Source organism: Aspergillus foveolatus (assembly GCF_047715535.1).
Source record: "Aspergillus foveolatus strain CBS 279.81 unplaced genomic scaffold BDW70scaffold_90, whole genome shotgun sequence".
NCBI classification, from domain to species: Eukaryota; Fungi; Ascomycota; class Eurotiomycetes; order Eurotiales; family Aspergillaceae; genus Aspergillus; species Aspergillus foveolatus.
The window spans coordinates 513-14,559 of NW_027396154.1; the positions used below are offsets into that span (position 1 = coordinate 513).

At 51.9% G+C, this 14,047-nt stretch overlaps 4 protein-coding genes across 4 annotated transcripts; 2 read left to right on the forward strand and 2 right to left on the reverse strand.

Moving 5' to 3' along the window:
* Positions 1-320: 320 nt before the first annotated feature.
* On the forward strand, positions 321-2,039 carry BDW70DRAFT_123652 (FAD-binding oxidoreductase). Its single transcript, XM_073734820.1, has 3 exons — positions 321-838; positions 892-1,420; positions 1,483-2,039. The coding sequence occupies exons 1-3, from the start codon at positions 331-333 to the stop codon at positions 1,964-1,966; spliced, it is 1,521 nt and encodes a 506-aa protein (XP_073591682.1). The 5' UTR covers positions 321-330; the 3' UTR covers positions 1,967-2,039.
* A 758-nt stretch (positions 2,040-2,797) lies between these two features.
* Positions 2,798-4,324, reverse strand: BDW70DRAFT_123682 (SDR family oxidoreductase). The gene is made up of 3 exons (XM_073734821.1): positions 3,781-4,324; positions 3,332-3,681; positions 2,798-3,266 (listed from the first exon to the last, which is right to left on the reverse strand). Exons 1-3 carry the CDS (start codon positions 4,217-4,219, stop codon positions 3,198-3,200), a joined length of 858 nt encoding a protein of 285 aa, XP_073591683.1. The 5' UTR covers positions 4,220-4,324; the 3' UTR covers positions 2,798-3,197.
* Positions 4,325-4,362: 38 nt separating this feature from the next.
* On the reverse strand, positions 4,363-6,326 carry BDW70DRAFT_144232 (FAD-binding oxidoreductase). The gene is made up of 2 exons (XM_073738223.1): positions 5,147-6,326; positions 4,363-5,090 (listed from the first exon to the last, which is right to left on the reverse strand). The coding sequence occupies exons 1-2, from the start codon at positions 6,169-6,171 to the stop codon at positions 4,628-4,630; spliced, it is 1,488 nt and encodes a 495-aa protein (XP_073591684.1). The 5' UTR covers positions 6,172-6,326; the 3' UTR covers positions 4,363-4,627.
* Positions 6,327-6,625: 299 nt separating this feature from the next.
* BDW70DRAFT_153810 (cytochrome P450) lies at positions 6,626-13,369 on the forward strand (the record flags this gene model as incomplete). The annotated part of the gene is made up of 16 exons (XM_073739719.1): positions 6,626-6,842; positions 6,890-6,909; positions 7,166-7,548; positions 7,624-8,126; position 8,323; positions 8,877-8,973; positions 9,124-9,243; positions 9,299-9,473; positions 9,523-9,609; positions 9,660-9,756; positions 9,810-9,927; positions 9,977-10,262; positions 10,335-10,530; positions 11,863-12,597; positions 12,648-12,939; positions 13,016-13,369. The coding sequence occupies 16 exons, from the start codon at positions 6,626-6,628 to the stop codon at positions 13,367-13,369; spliced, it is 3,681 nt and encodes a 1,226-aa protein (XP_073591685.1).
* Positions 13,370-14,047: the final 678 nt, after the last annotated feature.

The following is a 14,047-nucleotide window of genomic DNA, read 5'->3' on the forward strand; positions in this document are numbered from 1 at the left end:
CAGTGCGTTTTGCATGCAGCGTCTTCACCTAGAGTTGATCGGCATGAACGGTGAGTGCTAAATATGGTGCTCCCTGTAGCCCTAAGCCGCTTGCCTGCAGTCATCATCACTCGGTGCACATGGTGCTGTGCATTTGTCACAGAAATGCAGGGCCAACGCCATTAGTGCTTATGCTAGCTTCGTATCCTCACTGCATGGAGTAGTCCTAACCGACCTTGTATATTCTGCTGACATTCTATTCAGAACTGACTTTTCTGGGGTATAAAGGTACGTGAAAGTGCCCGTTCCAGGGCCCTGTAGCAGAAACCCTTGCCAATCAAGCCATCCATCATGTCGCACCGCTTAAAGTCCCTGGTAGCCATATTCGCCCTCGCCTCACTCCCATATGCCCTATCCGTACCTTCTTCCTCACCGTGCACCGAACTCGCCTCGCTCCTATCAGGCAAAGTCTTCCTCCCAAACTCCGCGACCTATAACTCATCAGGGAGCTCGTACTTCGCCCGTCAGGAGCAGGAGATCCATCCGGCCTGCATCGTTACCCCGTCTTCGGCAGAAGACGTAGCCACTGCAGTTCAGCATCTCGCTAATCTCCCCAATTCAACCTTCGCTATCCGGTCCGGCGGCCATTCCTCCAACCCCGGCGCCGCCAATGCCCCCGACGGGGTTACATTCGACCTAACGCAGCTGAATACCATCACCGTTCACCCAGACACAGCATCCATCTCCGTTGGCAGCGGTCTCTCCTGGCAAGAGGTATACGATGTCCTTGATCCCTACGGCCTCGTTGTGCTCGGCGGCCGGACCGGCATCGTAGGCGTGGGTGGGCTCTTGACCGGTGGTAAGAATTTTTAGTCTACTATCTAAAACTCAGTCCTAGCTGACGGCAAGCAGGCGGGCTTTCCGCATTCTCACCCGAACTCGGCTTTGCCTGCGACAGCATCGTGAACATGCAAGTTGTTCTCGCTTCCGGCGAAATCGTCGACGCCAACGAGACGCACAACGCGCCTCTCTTTTCCGCGCTCAAGGGCGGACAGAATAATTTCGGCGTCGTCACGCGATTTGATCTGGCGACTTTCCCACAGGACGATTTCTGGGGCGGCGCAATCCAGTACCCGGCGTCCGCGAACGAAGCGCAGCTGGACGCGTTCTGGAAGTTCAAGAACTCGACGGTCGATCCGTACGCGGAAATCGAGCAGAGCTTTTTGTATAACGCGTCTGCACCGTCCGCCAATCCGGAAGAAAAGTATTATAGCTCGAACAACCTGTTCTATACCCGGCCCGTTGCGAGTGTGGATGACACTGTACTGCGAGTGTTTACATCAAGCAACATCCATGAGCCGCAGGGATATAATTCATTGCGAGTGTCGAATCTGTCGGACTTCGCGAGGGAGTTGTCGTTTTTTCAGCCGGTGGGCCAGTAGTATGTTCCTTTCCATTCCAAGGGGTATCCTTTTGAATCCACTGACGGGATGTAAAAAACAGCTCCATCTACGCAACAGCAACATTCCGCCTGTCCCCCACAATCCTGCAGCAGGTCCACGCGCTCTGGCACTCCTTCACCAGCATGCAGCCCCAGTCTAGCGTGCCTGGCCTTGTCTCCTCCCTTACATTCCAGACCCTGCCCCCTGTAATCCGGTCCTCGCGCAACAGTCTCGGCTTCCCGCCGAACTCGCATCCCGAGGAAGACCTTGTCCTTGTGCTCGTCTCGAATTACTGGCCTGGCGGGGCCGACTCAAGCGCACTGCGTGACGGCACGCGGGCGCTGATCGAGGAAATTGACGCGTTGGCCAAGAGCGAAGGGCTGGATGAGCGGTTCAGGTATATGAACTATGCGGCCGAGTGGCAGGATGTTGTTTCTGGATATGGGGAAGAAAGTGTAAGAGAGCTTTGGCGGGTTTCAAGGCGGTATGATCCAAGGGGTATCTTCCAGGAGAGGGTGCCTGGGGGGTTTAAATTGCCCAGGTAGATTGACGGTTGGGATAACAGCTGGAGATGGTAATTGCGGGATTATTGAACGGGGTGGGTATGGATGGTTGCCGATGATCTTCTCGTTATAGAAAGGATACAAATATGTGAGAAACGAGACCCAATCACCAAGCCCAAGCCAAGTCTAACTCGAGCCTTGCTGCTTCCCTTCACCGAAGAAGGCCCTGGAAACATAGCATACCATTGATAGTTGCCGAGCATTCATCGCAGAGAGGTCCACCTCATACTAAACCTCCATCCACTGACATACGCGGCAGTAATTAACCTAGATAACCAACCGCTCAGTTTGGACCTGAATGGCCCCTTCAAAGGCGTGAGATCGCTAGCCTCGTTGGTCGTGCTGGTCGCAATGACAGAGCGCGAAACATCGATTGCAAGGGCCAAGTGGGCTTGCTGCACGTAGACGTAGGGGCCGTTTTTGTCCTCGCAGACGAGGGGCAGATGCAGGACGTTGGGGAGGGGGCGTCGTGTTGGCACGCGGATAACGAGCTCCGAGTTTCCGCAGTTGGATGTATTCTGCAGATCACACAGACTATTCTAGTTATGTAAGAGGATGTGGATATATCTTAAGGGGTTATTTTGGGAGGTACGTACTCGTTGGCGTCCTTCAACTGGCGGTAGTGGGTTCCGGACTGGATGAGGCAGAAGAGCTGCTGGGAACTTAATCGGCGATGGGCCAAGCTAGAGAGCAATTCATTGTCGTCAGCTTTTTGTCGCAGAGTTCGAGTCCAGAATGCAAGGACAGGAGCAGACTGGTCGGAAGTGAGGCAGGCCTACGAGGAATTGACGGGATATTTAGAGTCAATTGTTACTAAGGCTAGAGGTTTTTCGAAAGAGCGTCTTTAATTGAGCCGTTGCTTCCTGTGGGAGGGCACAAATATAAACCTGTAATCGGAAACTATGAGAGGGCCACTTTGTGAGTAACAACTAGTAGCTTGCAACGACGGCGGAAGGGTTAATTGGCTAATGTGGAAAATATGGATTTACGGAGTATCGTGATGCTGACGAGAGCCGATGGGAAAGTCTACCATTGACGACCAGCCCCTATGGTCCCGACTGCTGCTGTGCATGAGGAACGGAGGTTATTTGAGGGTTCATCCCACAACTTCAATGCTTCTCAAGAGATAAACTGCGTACGACGACAAGCCTGCGAGGCGAATAGGGCTTGCTGATGACTACAGCAGATCTAGAAGCATCTTTGACCATCAACGCTAGGATCGCTTTTTGTTCAAGTTGGCAGCCAGAACATCAAGATCAGTATTCCGCGACACAGCATTATCCTAGAACAGTCAGCCAACAACTCAGGAATAGACTAGACGGTCAAAAGGCCGCCGGGCGAGCTCACCAGGAAAGACCCTGGGAGAAAAGAAGTACTGAACCGTAGCATGCCGGCACCGCTCCCACACCAGAACTTTGATGAACTGCCATTTGTGATCTCAGTAACGACCTTCTTGCTGTACGTCATCAGGTCCTCGCGAGCGTTACCATCGCCTCCTTGCGCACGGCTTGCGATTGTCTGTTCAATAGGCTTGTAAAGCGAATCCTCAGGGAGCTTAAAGTCACCAAAGTACGTCTGTCCCATTGTCTTGACCGCGCCGGTAACGACCGATAGGACGCGAACGTGGAAAGGCGCCAGTTCAAGACGGAGGGTTTCAGCGATGAGTTCGATGGAGCGTTTGGAACCGGCGTACGTGCCTGATATCATGCGAGGGTCAGCTTCCAGCGCTCACCACGGGGAGAGATACATAGTCCCTTATAAGAATTTTCAAGCAATTTAGAAAAGCGACGACGTACCCATGTAGGGAACATTGACGTACCCCGCTACTGATGTGATAAAGGCGATTGTGCCGCGGGCTGCGATCAGTAATGGGGCAAAAGCCTGGGTCAAGGCGACCGGGCCCCAGACGTTTGTCTCGTAGAGCTTCTTGGTAACCTCGATATCCTCGTCGAGAATTGGCATGAAGTGGTTGTGGCCGGCGTTGTTGACCAGGTAGTCAAGCTTGCCGCCAGTATGCTTGGTAACAGCTTCCACTGCTGCAGCGATATGGTCCTTGTTGCAGACATCCAGAGTGAGCAGAGTAACGTTAGGAAGGCCGTGGAGCTTGCTCATCTTCTGGATGTTGCGAGCCGTTGCAAAGACATGGTAGTCTCGCTGCTGGAAGGTCAAAGCAAGACCGGAGCCAATGCCGTCATCGCTGCAGCCGGTGATCAGGACGGTTTTTCGAGACGCCATCTGGAGTTTTCAGTTGATTTGGAGTTGCACCAGAATTGAATATGCTTCGAGGTGTTAAGAGTAGAACCAGGGCGCTCAGGAACAGACTGGAGGGCAGAAGGATTACCGGAATGGGCCCGCGGTCTTTGTTCGATACTCTAGCCCCAATCCGAAATACAGTCTGAAAGACAAAGAGCTGCGTTAACAACCAATAAAGTTACCATGGGTCGGCGGATTTGCTACACGAGCTTACGTTGCTTACTCGGGCCTGTCCAGCCACTCAACGGTTATCTTTACGCAAGGGGGAGGGGTGAAGGAGGGGTGGAGAGAGGGGATTCTGCTGGTCCAGACACCACGCTAATGTTGTGTTACCCAAGGCGCACGACCCGCGTCATATGATGATTCGACAGCTAGCAGATAGCGACGAATTTAAGCAAACAACTTGAACCCCCCGGGCACCGCACTCTGAAATACGCCCTCCCGGTCATATTTACGACTGGCAGCCTGGAGCACAGCCCTGGCCTGTTCCCCATACCCACCTATCACATCCTGGCTGTCATCGGCATAATTTAAGTACTTGAACGGGCGATACACGCCGGCCGCCCTTGTTATCTCCTCAATCGACCGAATCAGGTCATTGGCTGCGTTTCGCACTACTGTACTGTCCTCTGAATTCGGGAAGAAGGCGACCAAGATGATGATATTCAGCCGCTCGTCCCTGGGATCCAATCCGAGACTATTCTCGCCGTTCAGCGCCGCGCTGGGCTGGAAACTCATGTACCAGTTCATGTTTTCGACGGCGGAAACGGCGCGGCAGGATCTGTTGAACTTGGAAACGATGGGCACATAAACCGACGGGTCGTGGGCAAAGGTCGTGGTAAAGTATAGGGTACTGTAGCTATTAACATCTGGCCCAGTCAATTTGATTACCCGGAGAGAATGGCCTACTAGAAACCTGGAACCTGATACCGGTCCTCCTCCTCAGCAAAGTCCGCCATGGTGGTGATTCGCAGAGTGCTGTGAAGCGTCGTCGTGTTGTTTGTGAAGGGCTGCAAGACTGGAGGGTGAGGATGAGGCTTCGCGTACAGGAGGATATTGGTGCCGAACAATACTCGCCGATTCGAGGTCCAGCCGTAGCTCTGGATCGGGTCCGCAAGACTGTCAACGCTCGTTGACTGCATGAAATCCGAATAGGCCCTGATCTGGCGCGGAACCTCGCTCTCAGGGTAAGCCATGAACCCGCCCCAGATTCCGTTAAACGGATGAGCAGCCATGGTGAACTTGGTGACCACGCCGAAGTTGTTGGATCCGCCGCGAAGAGCGACGAATAGATCAGGATATGACGTACGCGAAGCCTGAACAATCTCACCACTTGCAAGGACCACCTCGACTTCCAGGACATTGTCACAGCCCCAACCGGTTGCTGGACCAAGCGCAGAGAGACCACCGCCAGTCAGATACCCGCCGACCCCGATCGAGGCAGCCCGCCCACCGGTAACGGTAATGTTGAGCGGATCGAGCACCTTGTATACCTGGCCCCAGGTTGCCCCGGTTCCAATCTGCACTTTCGATCGGTCACTGCTCAGGTTTATATCGTTCATAGCGCGGAGATCGATCGTCACGCCGCCTTGGATATTTGCGGCACCGCCGGGGATCATATGGCCGCCGCTGCGGATGGCGAACCGCTGGCCATGGTCATGATGATCACGCGCCAGGAGCACGATTGCTGCAGATACCTCTTGCGCGGTTGTTGGCTGGACGACACAAGCCGGCTGTAGGTTCTGCTCTTGGAAACTAAAGTAAGAGGAGACCGATTCCTTGTATTCTGCAGAGCTGGAGGCGAAGACTCGGTTGTTTAGGATGGAAGCTAAGTTATCGCAAGTATCATGGTGGCGGTAAAAAGGGTACTGAGTGAAGGTGATGGCTGCCCATACACCGAGGGCGCCGACGGCATATGGGACGTACGAGGCCATAGATCTTAGCTAGTTTGGCATTAAAAGCGAATTCTCTACCCCAAGTTGCTCTGCATGGCGGGCGCCTGAACGGAAAAAATGCTGCTTACGGTGCTGTTTGCCCTCCTGCCCCCCCTCGGCAGGTCCCTTGCCTACCGTATATGCAATTACTAATTACATGATAATTCGCTATTGGGTCCGTGGACGTGTTGTGCAACGTAGGGGCGGTGCAACATTGCTGATCTAAAAATGGGACCCTGTCGGCTTCTCTCTGCTGACCCTAATGCTCACCCCTCCTTCCGTTGTCAACTCAGTGGCGGCTGAAATTTGGCAGGATATAATCTGCAGCAGGGGCCAGGCCAAGTAGAAATATTGAGCTGTCCCGGCTTATCATCAACATAAGCCCTCCTCTATCCCCATATCGCGATGTGGAACAGCATCTGGGACAGGAAGCTTATACTGTGGATATTTTAAGATGGCTGCTGCATTTGCGAACATGACCGCAGAGGAGATGGCACGCACCCCCGCGGGCGTGCCGCCGCCTGGAGTCGTCCCCAACCTGACTGACCCACCATCAATAGGACACCTGCTCATCATTATCGGCAGTTGTGCCATGGGTGTCATGGTCTTCGCCGCAGGGCTCAGGTTTTACACGCGGTTGATGATCCAGAGAGCTTTCAGAGCGGATGACTGTAGGTTTATCTAGTGCCCTGTAATTGCTCATACTGACCGATAGCAGGGACTGCGCTCATCGGAGTTGTAAGAGGATTTTCCTTCCATGCTATCTGAGTTTCTACTCACAGTCTCTTAGCTTGGCACTTGTGCCTATTTCGGGTTCTGCGTTTACGGTAACCACGCCTCTCATCAAGCAGGATACCTGCTAACTACAGCAGCGACAAGGAATGGCTACGGCACCCATATGTATAATTTGTCGGTTGCGCGTTTTTTGGGTGATGGGTTTATCATCGTCAGTGCTCGGTGTCTCTTTGATACTCAGGGTCGCTGACCAGAATAGGCCGGCTTTCTCACAAACTGGACCACGACGGTGATCTGGGCCTTCATCAAGACGACCTTCCTGCTGATGTATCTGCACATCTTCCGACCCCTAGCACTCCAGCGCTTCGCAATCTACCTTGGGATTGTTGTCAACTGGACCTTCTACACTATCATCCTCATCGTGACGCTGTACTTTACCTCCCCGGCGCCCGGTCAGAGCTGGGCCGAATCGTTCCTGTCCCCGCGTTACGCCAGAATAGACGAGTGGATGATGCCTATCGCCGCGGGCAGTTTGGTCCTGGACGTGTACATTCTGCTCCTCCCCATCGCCTCTGTGTGGCGGCTGCAGATGTCAACCAGGAAGAAGCTGGGCGTGTTGGCGGTCTTTGCTACCGGTTTTGCGTGCGTTGTCTGCCCGGTTCTCCCATTTTACCCTGATTGAGCTCGTCAACTAACCAATCCATGGAATTTGTGTAGTGCCTGCATCGCATCCTCGTTAAGTATTTACTACAAACACAAACTCTATCACCACAGCGACGACTTCAGCTACTATACCCTGCCCGTGCTGATTATGTGCATAATGGAGATGTGTGTGGGAATCACAGCCAGTTGCATGCCCTCCATGGCGCTCCTCTTCCGCAGCGAAAACCACCCACTAAGTCGGCTGTTTATGTCGGCACGAAGTCTACTGGGAAGTGGATCAGATACGAGCCGAGACCACCGCACAACTAGATTTAGTCGCGCTCTCAAGCCGTGGGACTTGGATTCGCCGAAGAAACGGCCGTATCTGAATATGAGTTTGGGTTCGTACCACGTAGACACCGACTCGTCGGCTATCAAGACGCAGATTCACAGTAGCGGGGAAGACAGAACGGTGCTGGAGAACGGAATCCAACAGAGACATGATCTGGTGCAGGAAGTCGAAATGCAGTCGGTACACTCGAAAACGGGATTGGTACCTGCTAATAGTAGGCGGCCTGGTGAGCCTTAGGTTGTCTAATGCCTAGCCTGTATGCAGATATTATGTGATCGAATCTACACACTACTCAAAAAATGTCTAAACGGGTTGCTTCCGCCAATAAGGCTATGGGTCTCAACTATCAATCTGCGGGTAATAACCAAAAAGCAGGAATGTGCTAAAATTCCTGAGTGACATGCAGGCTATGAGCCCCGGAGGGTTTGTGACAAGTAAACTGCTAATACACAGCATACTCTGGCTCGACGTAACCACCACGCTAAATTTCGACCTAAAGCCGCTGTCTCCCAACAGATGCAGCTGCCTGAATAGAGAAGCCCTAACTTTAGGACCCCTCACGGAATACCCCATCGGGCGATTACAGCGGAGACCACTCCGACAGTTTTGGCCCCAGAATTCCTGTTTCGTGCTGACCACCAAGAAATTTGTCGACAGATTTCAACTGACCAGCCGTTAAACTGCAGCCGTAAGCATGACCGCATTAACTACCCATTCAACAGTGGTTTCGCCACAAGCACTCTGCATACAGCTTGCAGCTGTAATACCCCCTGTGCGGACAAGTGTTTGCTTTTTCCAACTCAGCACTCGCATACTCAGCCCTAGCATCCAACTCAGCGCTTACATCTTGGCTACACGGCGTGAGGTGTGCTGGAACGCTCTGGGCAGAGATAGCGCTATGCTCAGCTGGATTCTCCAAATCCTATTTACTCACAAATAACGAATGCTCAGTGCGTTTCTACATTGAAAACTTTAGCCGATCTGTCGCTATGATTGAAACGCTTTCTACCTGGCTCTTCGGAACGGCTTGTGTGCTGTTGATACTGAACGAGGTATACTTTTCGCTGTTTCAGGTACGAGCTGCCGGCCACCTCCCTTCTAGCTGCATCGTAACGACAACAAACAGCACCTCTCAACTTCGAACATCCAGAAGATAGCTGGTGACTTTGTATGTAAGAGCCCTGTCGGCTACCTGGAAAGCAACGGAAGTCTGACTATTTCAGTTAAACCACCGATACTACCGGCCATGGGCAGCAAAACCGATTCTCATCCCAGCAACAAGGGAGATGATGACGGAGCTCAGTGAGGCCACAGTGCTATCCCAACGGGCTGTCTATGCCGACGTAAGAACTCCCAAAATACTGACTACATCCTCAGGTAAATTCTAACACGGACCAGATGTTTGGATTCAAACATACACTGAACAATCTCGACCACAACGAGATTAATACGAGAAAATCGCGCTTGTTCAGCCGTGTTCTGCAGGTGCGAGTTTCGGCCCAGTTTCGGGAACTATACCCGTGTCTCTATCGCAATCTGAGGGCTTTCCTAGACATGGAACTCCAAGCTGAAGGTATGCTTGCATTGACTTTGTCGACTACCTCTAATCTCGGTTGAGCAAGAAGGTACTGCATCTGCCAGACTCGCTTCGTTGAGCGAAAGGCTTCTCTCACGCCTCATGGGCGTGTGGTTCTTTGGCGAAAACATCAGTGAGTGTCTCAGACTCCCAGTTGGAAGAACCGAAATAATTCCATCGCAGCATCAGACCCGCAATTCTGCGATGCCCTCTTAAACCATCCCCGGCAGATCAAGGCATGTGCGGCTGCGTTTCAGCTGACGCCAAAGTGGCTCGCATCGTATGTCAGAATCCAGAATAATCAGGCACGGTATCCTAATTGTGTATATTTAGTCCCGTCCACACGATAATCACTCGCCATGGGAAAGCAATGCATCAGATTCAAAACACCCTCATTGATCTCTTGGCTGCACGACTCGAGACCTGGGACGAGATAACAGAGACTAAAAAGGTTCGCACTTCCCCCACAAAACCAATATATAATCTAACAAGATTCATAGCTAACCCTCCTCTATCATTTGTTCGAACTGTCGGAACCAAATCGCGATTACTGGACCCCAGAAACACTTTCTCAATCAATTCTGGGTCTCTGGCTTGCAGCTTCCCATCAGCCATGGGTGAATCTGCACGCTATACTGCTAGAGCTCTGTGTGCGGCCGGAGTGGCAGGATGCACTGCGCAAGGAGGCCCTTGAGCATCAGGACGACCTTGCAAGCAAGATCGATCAGCTGCCACTGCTGGATAGTTTCATGAGAGAAACGGCGCGGTTCAATTCATTAGATAAAGGTAGGCTTGCCCTAATCTAAAACTGCCGGTGGTGTTGCTAACGGTATTTCTCAACTTACTTTCGAGCTCCAGTGGCAATCCGTCGCAAGGCCTTGACTGACTATACCTTTTCTACTGGATCGCCCGTTGTCCGGGCTGGATCAATACTGTGTGTATCCTCGTATGACCAGACGCGCAATGGCAAAATCTACCCAGACCCGGAGCAATTTGACGGCATGCGGTTCCTCAACGGGCGCTGTAAGGATAAGGCGTCTCGGTTTGCAGATGTGTCTGAGAATCACTTGATCTGGGGTTATGGTTCCCTTGCATGGTTTGTTGTCCCATCATTCTGTACTGAATGTACCTTAACCGTTTTCAGTCCGGGGAGGCATGCCTCCAGTTTTGTTCTCAAGATGATCATTGTCCACCTCGTGACCAGCTATACGATGCGACTGGCTGACCCGAATGCGCCAAGATGGTGGTCATGGGAGGATTTTACGATACCTTACGCATCAACCCGAGTACTGTTCAGCAAGCGGGAGACAAGTGGTCCTCCTTGCTGACATGGGGACGTGGGGGGCCTGACTATTGGGCACCGAGAGCGGGGATATTATAGTTTAGCGGCACATGTACATCAGCCCTAGAGTTGCAGTTACACGGCAGTAGTATATATCAGCAAGTTACACAAGATCCACTTATATCTCGACACGAGCCATCTTATCACCAACAAGGTGTTCAGTTTGTAACCCTATTGGCTAGACCCATAATTTGTGTATGCGCGATGATCTCCATCACCCGCAGCCCTGTCTAGAGCTTGAATAAGCGTAGTGACGTGGCAGCATCTAAGTGGCTGTCCATAAATGAGTCCTCTCGAAGATGCATAGCCGCAGGGAAAGACGCTGGCACTCGTTTTCTGAGTCACTGGTGCAGCGGAGTAATCAACCCTTGACCAACATACCAATACCGGAGTACGGCCCGACAGGGGGTAGGCGGCTTCTGCGGCTGATGCGAGTGACAAGTAAGCAAACATTCTGACAGTGATATGGTGTGACCAGCTGGGCAAATCTGGGCACTGTTAGGCGATGTACTGGGGCTATCTTCTAGACTGGTCCCAAACCTTGCAACGCTCCTGCTTTCTAACCTTGATGCCTCACACTTTCTACCGTCTTCGTAGACATGGACATCCTTGACGCGGCTCTATCAGAATTGTGTACTCTCGTCCGGTCTCTGGTGATATCGCCAGTCTGCCAAGGTGTCCTTCTCAGCCTTTTGACCTGGCGGCTATGGCGCTTCACCATCAGTCCTACCCTCCACCCTGAGGATCCCAAGGAGGCTCCGTATTGGATCCCGTGTATGTTTATACCGAGCCCCTTGATACAATGTCTGACGGACCACTGATGCATTGTGTCCAAAATATGCAGTTCTTGGTACGGGGCACCGAACTGGAATTCAATGAGCCGCCACTAACATGATATGCCAACTGCTCAGGACACATTGGCGCTGTAGCCAACTTTGATCGCGCAGTTGATCGCGCAATGTAAGTTGGACTTAGCTCTCAGGCGAAAGGCTCGATTTAGCGTCAATGAAATGAAAAGACTCACCTACAACTTGCTCTATGCAGAAAACAGCTAGGCAACACAAGGGAACCATTCGCACTCACCCTTGCCGGGAAAACCATGTATATCATTGCAGATCCGAAAGACGCGGCAGAGCTCATTCGAAACTCGCATAGTCTGTCTACGCTCACGACAGAACTGTACACGAGGATGGGGATTCCACAGGCTGTTATAAAACGGCTGTTCACCGTTTATCCAGATGCACCGTTTAACGCGCGGAGTAATGCTCGTCCCGTACACGCGACAGACGCGATGATTGAGATGTACCGCGCGCATCTGTCTCCGGGTGCCCAGCTGGATGAGTTCTTGGAGCGTGATGTCACAGCGCGTATTTTGAATGCGTTCGCGAAAATCCCTGGCCCGTTTAACAAGGTGAGTCGAGACTCCGGCGAGCCCGCCGTATTCTCGTTACATAAAATGTGCTGTGAAGCATTTGTAAAGGGCATCGTAGGCGCATACTACGGAGACCTCATCTTCAGCCTCAACCCAGGACTCATAGCGCAGTTTATGGTTTGGGAGAAGGTGAATTGGAAACTACTCTTTGGGCTGCCAAGTTTTCTGAGCGGCGACATGCTCGCTGCTAGGAAAGGGCTGGTCGACGGCTTCGTTGCATACTTTGCTCTTCCACGTGCGGAGCGCGGGCACGAGAACTATTGGGTAAATGGCGTGGAGGACTCCCTGCGGTGGCTGAATGTCAGCAATGAAGATATTGCGAGGATATTTATGCTTCAGACCTGGGCGTGAGTTTTGCTATCACCTTTCTGATTCGCGGCCTGCTAACCATTGACAGGATCCTAGGCAACATGTACAAAATGACATTCTGGCTCGTCGCGCATATCCTGCACGACGCCGCCCTCGTTGACGCCATAACCGCTGAGATCCGGCCGGCAGTCGGAGTGACGACAATGGGGCAAGAGGAAATGATCGAGATCGACCACCACTATCTCTCAGAACAGTGTCCCAAGCTGGACTCTCTCTTCAGCGAGGTTCTGCGGCTGACCTTGACGGCCCCGATGGCGCGCGATGTTTCTGAGACAACGACCGTTGGGGGCCGGCAACTACGTGAAGGGAACAGGATTCTGGTATGGTTGCTAAACATTCAATGCAGACATAATCATCATCATATTACCAAATAGTCTAATTGTGCCGCCCGGACAGGTCCTCTACCGCCAACTCCACCTCGACCGTGCAACATGGGGTCCCGCACCGCAAACGCTCCAGCCTGAACGTTTTCTAGTCGACAGTGGGCTCAAGTCCAGCATCGCATACCGGCCGTGGGGTGCAGGAAAGCATATTTGCCCCGGGAGGTTCTTGGCAAGAAGCGCTGTTTTTACGTTTGTTGCATATTTGCTTGCCGGGTTCGAAGTTCGTTTGCGGGAGACTGGGACTGGGAAGAGGACTAGAAGTGCTTTCCCAATGGCAGATATGTCGAGGCCGTCGCCCGGAATCGCGAACATTGCGGATGGGGAGGATGTTTTGATAAGTGCGATAAGGAGGGATAGGTCCTGGTAAGATTAGAGAGCTGGATCCTAGGGCTGGCAAGGTTAGGATATCACTGACACAGCGGGCAAGCTTGAAGAAACGTTCATGTTTAGGCCAAGGTTAGAAGCATCATCAAGTGTAGAGTTCTTCAAGGAAAAGGTAGTCTATTGCCTTCTGTCTCACTTTCTATGATCTCTCTTACATGAAATAACCATACAGCAGCAACAAAATGTCAGTAGCAGATTCCTGATTCATATCCTAGATGATGATGTTCAGTTAGATGGTAAGCAGCTAAACGTCATACTAGCGATAGAGCAAGGCCACTAAAATTAATCAATTAGCTAATCGGAATTGCAGCAAAGTACTAGAGCCTATTCTCTGTAATATAGAGTTCTATGTGGAGATTATATAAATTTATAGCCATAAAAAATTCAACAGTTTCGGCAATGCTGCTGCCTATCTGCAATCCACCACTGCCGATTTGCAAGCCAAAATCAGATCCAGCCAGTGCAGCACTCATCGAACTTGATGAGTGCAAATAAAATTAAAATAAAATTAACTCCGTCCATATCTGGTCAACAGAGTCGTTGCGCGTTCTTCTCTGAGAGGGCCAGGCCGCGGGTTGCGTGTAGCAGTTTTGCTGACATAACAGCGTGGAACTGACCATGCATGTACAAAGAAGCTCTATGGATGATCGTGGAGGATGCA